This window comes from Alosa sapidissima, chromosome 22 (genome assembly GCF_018492685.1).
Source record: "Alosa sapidissima isolate fAloSap1 chromosome 22, fAloSap1.pri, whole genome shotgun sequence".
Classification (NCBI taxonomy): domain Eukaryota; kingdom Metazoa; phylum Chordata; class Actinopteri; order Clupeiformes; family Clupeidae; genus Alosa; species Alosa sapidissima.
Genome location: NC_055978.1, coordinates 27,408,670 through 27,415,016, shown reverse-complemented (window position 1 = coordinate 27,415,016; position 6,347 = coordinate 27,408,670). Strand labels below are relative to the sequence as shown.

The 6,347-nt window shown below is 37.8% G+C and overlaps 1 protein-coding gene across 1 annotated transcript in view; it reads right to left on the bottom strand.

The window, feature by feature from the left end:
* Window positions 1-5,211: 5,211 nt before the first annotated feature.
* Window positions 5,212-6,347, bottom strand: part of arhgef39 (Rho guanine nucleotide exchange factor (GEF) 39) — a 28,135-nt gene continuing 26,999 nt past the window's right edge. The window contains exon 12 of the mRNA XM_042079355.1: window positions 5,212-6,155. Within this exon, the coding sequence (XP_041935289.1) occupies window positions 6,116-6,155 (40 nt within the window). The 3' untranslated portion in view covers window positions 5,212-6,115. The remainder of the gene's footprint in view (window positions 6,156-6,347) is intronic.

The following is a 6,347-nucleotide window of genomic DNA, read 5'->3' as shown; positions in this document are numbered from 1 at the left end:
TTACGCTTGCAAAGGTACAAATATGTCAGTTTATCTGCAGAGACCCACTCCAGTAGCATAGATGTGTAATGATTTTTGAGCTTAAAAGAGTGATTTACGTTGGCATATAGTACAGTTGCCCCCAAAGGCTATGCTAGATGTTATTCAGTTGTAAATGCATATTCCAGTCTTACTCAAAACAGCACCAACCAATTGGTTTGGTCCCAAACAAAACTTTACACTCGAAATTATGCAAAAACAGACCCATATTGTTGTTAGACTGGAATTTCCCTAACTTAACTCTGATTACGACCGTAACTATGATATTAGTTTTAGTTCAATAATAAAATCTCTTCTGCAGTATTGGTGAAGGCAGTGGTGATGAAAAACAGGCAATAAAATTATTTTAGCTGTGGTTGATATTTGCTGTGAGCAACTAGTGACTGTTAAATATTTCATTTATAAACATCGACAAATATTGACTCTGACTAGACCTTGGATAGGCACAACTGGGAGACTGAAGCATCCACTTTCAAATAAGTGTGTGTAAGATATTTTTATAACTAGAAATATGACTATAACAACGGCAGCTTAAAATAACTTAACTGTTGGTAATTACCTGGAGAAAACTGTAACGGGGATTGAAAGGGATAGAGGTCAGAGGTCAGAGGTCACCCTTTGCTTTGCAGGAGGGTGTATCTTACATTTTACAAATACTATTGTGTAAGGCACTAAAGGCTTGTGGTAAAGGTTGCTTGTTCCCACTATAAAATCTGTGGTTATGGTCTGACCATAAAGTCTGTTTATAGTGTTTAATGATAATTGGGCCAATGTGACATTCTGGATATAATGCTATTAACGTTACCCATCATGTCTTATAAAGCTATTATAGGGTACATTAAAACATGGAGGCAAATATGTTGACTGGCAGGAATCGGAGTAAGTGCATAACTTCCTCCTACGCTGGTTAAGTTGAAATAACAATTTATGGCAAGTAGTCTTGTAGTGTCACAAAAAAGACAGTTTAAATACCCACTAGAAGCATGTTGCATTTTTCCATACTGGGTATAAGCAGCAAGTGCAATACCAATGACTGCTCCAACATGTTCTTGTATTCTAAGGTAGAAATGTGTGTGACTTATTACCTGACTAAGTCAGCTGACACAGCACAGTAGTCATCCTGCTACAGCTCATTTGAAACATTAAAAGACCCGTATTATTTATTTTTTTCAGATCCATATGGCATATTAGAGTTTTTCTGAGTTGCTAAAACACTAAAACCCATCGGCTGAAGAAAGTTCTCAGTTGCTTGAACTCATTTTGCTAATTGTTCAGTCTGTTGTCAATACCTTAGACCATTTCACTTGGTAAAACACAATTTGCAGATCTCACTTTCAATTTTTAGCAAAACTCTAAATACATTTTCATTCTCAAAACACATTCTGCACTCTAATGCACATGTCATCCATACTGGTAAACACAAGTGGCAACAATTAAATACAAATAGAGCAGACATGTCATTGATTAAACACAACCACTCAAAATTGATTTAACTTGTTTCAAATGATGTGACACAACCAAGAGAGCAAACAGGTTGTTGAAGGTGGGCATTGTATATTTTAGTACAGTACATTGAACATTGTTCTTTCCATTTGTATACAGTGCTGATTACTCAATAGATTTGGACTGGGTGCAAGGTCATAATTGATTTTTTTGGATCACGCCTAATTGCACACCTGGCATGATACGCAGAATGCCCTTGTTTGACACTGGGTGCTTTACTGTAAAACTGGGCTTGCTAGTATCCACTCTAGGAACCATGACAAAGGCCGACAGGCCGAAACGTTGGTATCAATAAAAAGCGTGTGCGGTGACCAATTTTTTTTTATAGTTCAGTCATTGCCCTTACCAGCACCTCTGAGGGTGTGCATTCTTTTTGTTATTTATATGCTGGGTGCAGGTTCATATCAACAAAGAACAAGAATTACAATAACACAGAGACAAAGGACAAGTTTGTGAGATGCTAGGGTACAGTACTGTAAAGACAAGGAGGAAGAACAAAAAAAGCAAAGCAAAGTAGAAAGTTCTGATCAATTTTGAGCTACTATAATAGAACATATTTTCATTCATCAAAAGACAATGATGGAAAAATATGAAACTTGTACATTTTTAATCTCAAAACTTCTCCCTGAGAACTATGTTTTGAACAATGTGTTTTCTATTTTTTGGTGTATTGTTTACTGACTGCTTGATAGTGTATATAATTTTGATTGCTTTGTTTATGAGTTGAGAGCACAAAAATCTGTTCTGTGGTGAAAGTTTGATTTTGAGCAGGGTAGACTGAGTACAGTTGAGACATGTGTACAGTTGAGACACCTTAAATATCTTGCTTGCACAGCAACCCCAAGTTGTGATTTTTGCTATGCACATGCGTATTAGTGCCCTCTTTGATCATGGCAAATTTGAACGACAAAAGTATCTCCCATCCAAGGATATCGGCACGTTTTTTTTCCAAAGTAAGAATTTCACTTCACCATGCACCTTCGACAATTACACTTATGTTACTGTTAAACGTAACTGGTATCATTACAAACATTATTCTGTGTCCTAAAAACTGGCATATTTTATGGCATTGTGTCATGTAAGGTCGTTGCAAAATCTAGAGAAATGTGTGAGGTGGTCAGCGGGGTACAATTGAGACACACATTGGATTGTGTTAGGCTACTTGAACATTCCATTTGTAGGCTACTGTTCGCTATCTGTTCCTGTGTCACATTTTGTTCACGATGTATTCCTTTTAACCAACGCTAATTTAAATGAAGTGAATGAATTTGAACTACAAACACTTTGCAATTGCTATGTTTTTATTTATTAAACTTTCCAACTAACGGTTAGTTAACTATACATCATTAAAGATGGGTGTCTCAACTGTACCAGGTGGGTGTCTCAACTGTACTCTATAGGGTACAGTTGAGACACAGTCAAGACAAAAAATGCACCTTATGTTTATGAGCTAATTGTGGAAAATATAAACTACTTATGGGTATTATTGATTTATAATATTTTAGTCTACAAGCTAAGGAAATGGCATGTGGAATGTTGTGTGGAAAATCACTTCTTTTCAGTATCTATTTTTTGTTTGATTTTGTGTGGGCAAAAAGTGTCTCAACTGTACTCAGTCTACCCCACAGGTAAAACTGTTTTGAGGTGAAAGTTTGATTTTGCAAGAGGAGTCAGAGGTTTTGTAAATAGTGCTTGAAGCTGAGGTTTTGTGTTTAATGTTTTAAGAAAATGGACCAAGGATTCAGAAATTGTGTTTTAGCAATTGAGAAAAACTGTAACTTGCTTTTCAAAAACAAACCAAAAGAGGGCAGCCTTGTGAAAGGTTTGGATAAAAGTCTGCTTTTACTTATAGGGTCAGTCTCCCCAATATGGATTAAGCCTAGTTCTATCCACAGGTTTCCTACATCCCATGAAGTCTTGCGTCAAAAATGGGTGCAACTTCAGTTTCTCAGTATAATGAAGGGGACGTCTTCTGGGAGACAATGGAAACCATACGATCGTCGGTAGGAACACTGATTTAGTTTTAGGCGTATGTAAAAAAAAAACGTACATTTTAAACCACTGAATGCGTTTAGTCCAGTTATATGTACAACCACAAACAGCACATGTTGTCCCTGAGCTCCATAACAATATCTCAAAGGTTTGCGACTCCACACTGAATAATAATCCGAGAAATACTTGGCCTCTTCGCTAACTAGCACACAAAATACCATAGGTATACTATTCCGCCGCCTCACCAGAAGTTTTATCCATTTTCTTCTTTACAGCTCCACCCTGTGAAAACTTGTCGATACTAAAAGCTCTTTAATAGGGATCCAAGTGATGTGGCGTGGACCCTTTTTTTTTGTATAGATTATTGTTGGTTCTCATTTCCTTCATAAAAGTTGGGCAGCAAAAATTGTAAATGGTACAGGCATCAAATTTGGCAAATGAACTCCTGATCAAGGAGATTTCACAAAAGTTTACCTCTGCAGGACTTACATTTAAATTCCCCTCAGATTAATTGAGAGCTCCCAAGTAAAACATCTCTTCCCGCCAATATCCGGTTGCCAAATTGTCCCTCCATTTTCAAAAAACTGAAACGGAATGTAAAATGAACTCATCCGATTATCACGAAAGTTTGGTATACATCATTTCCACACATTGTTGAACGAAAAGGTGTTCAAAGATTTTTTTTTGCTTCTGTTTCAGTTTCATGTCAATTGAAGGTACCCTATGCAGTTTTGGCGTTTTCTTGCTTTTTGCTCGCAGTTTTCTCTACGGAGCTCCCCCTACAGCTTCAGAGTATACGACACACCTCGCTCAGTCTGCCGTTTCCTCTTTCCCTGTTCCTCCGACAACGGCTTCTTTTCGCCGGCTCTGCCATGACAAATGTCTGAGAAACTCCATTGCTACCTTGTTCTAGCCATTGCCTGGCATGTATGTGTGTAGTGCTGTAAAGCAATTCGTTACATCATGAGAGCGCGAGACTTTCTGTCTCTGAGGCCGGTGGCTCGACAGACCAAAGTTGCAAGGCTGGTTTTTCCACTCACAGACGCTAGGAGGAAACGAGACAGCCACCATTTAACCCGGAGAAAGTCACATAACCATTCCAATGACTCGAAGCTGTTAAGTTAAGGTAAATTAAGCTAAAAAAAAACAGCATAGGTATTAGATTCTAAGTTCTTATGATGGTATGGTCTAAACTTGAGAGGCACTACAACAAGCACAAGTCAATAAATCTCAAGAACCCGTTGAGCTAAAAAATACAAAATTTGGTATGTGTACATTGTATCATTTGCCCTTACTGCCTAAAGTGTTTCCAGGCTGGCTTTCAAAAATGGCCTCCAAGCAGCTAATCAGAAATCAGTAGCAAATATCTGCTGGTGTGAATGGGGTTAAAAAAAAAGTACTGTGTGGTTGATGTGTGATCTATTTGACTACATCTATAACAGATCCTAATACTCAACCTTTCTCCCCTTTGAACTAAATCTTCTTCAACCATTTTTGTGTTTGCTGCGGACTGCTTGGTTCCCAGTGATCGTGGCTTACGGCTATATTTTAGTGTAGATCTTCACTGAAGTTATTTTTTAGTCTAGGACTAGGCTTCAATTATGTCCAGGAAACCACCTTAATGCTAGCCAATACCTGGGATATAATAAGACAAAAGTAATTTAGGCATTTACGAGGGAGAGTAAAGCTGAATTTATTGCTTTTCAGAGTAACAGTTCTTCAGCAATAAGTCCAAGGTAAATGAGACAACATTTTTATAAAAAGGCACCTGTAGATTCATAACCCCATTACACTTAAAACAACTGAACCCCAGTGCAATTTAGCAAATGTAGGCTCAGCTGAAAAATAATTGGTACCAATCAACAAAATAGATTAAATGGAATTTGTTTGCACATAAATGAAGATATTGCAACATACAATCATTGTGATATATTATGTTGAGTATAAATACCATAAGATTTGGTCCAGTGGTTACAAAGGCATCGTATTTCATGGGGAGTGACTCAGTAATTTCAGTAGTTCCTTTACACACAGTGTACACGGTGCACACTTGCTACCACACACACCATTCTGCTATTGCACACATCTCCTCATCCCCAAACCCCACAGAAATGTTACTATTCTAAAAAGTAGTATTTGCAAGCATTTTGTTAGTAGTTAGCACATGATGTTTATAAATACAGCTTTTAAAAAAGCAGTGCGGCTTTATAAATGGAATTTAAAAAGTAGTGTTAGAGACATTTGTGTGAATACATTTGTGTTGACCAAAATATTTTGCACATGACGTCTGGAATATGACGTCATCTAGGCCTCCCTTCACATGCTAGTCCTGCTGGTGGTGGAATCAGCAGATGCATTTTAACATCAGGAGAAAGCAAATCATTCTGTAACACTATTCTCCTTAGCATACCACCCTATTCCCATCTTTGGTATACCGGTATAGTAAAGCTACTATAAAAATATAATAAAATATAAGGATTCCATCTAGGCATATTTTAAGGCTCTGAGGAGCCCATTTGGCTTGACTCCATACCCTGATTAGGCATCTCTGTGTAGTGCCCAAGCTCTGGCTTTCACCTCGTCACAGGATCACACAGCTGGAACCTGAGGCCTCCTGAGACCTGTGGGTAGATGGGAGAATGACATGACTATGCACCTTCAGTGGGAATCCTGCTGATACTACAGCTTTACGAAGGTATACATATAAATATATTTATCTCTCGGGAGGAGAATGGAAATCTAACACAAGCATCACTGACACTTTACTTGAGTGCCTACAGATAGTTTGTTGAAATTCAAGTTCAGTCTTTAAA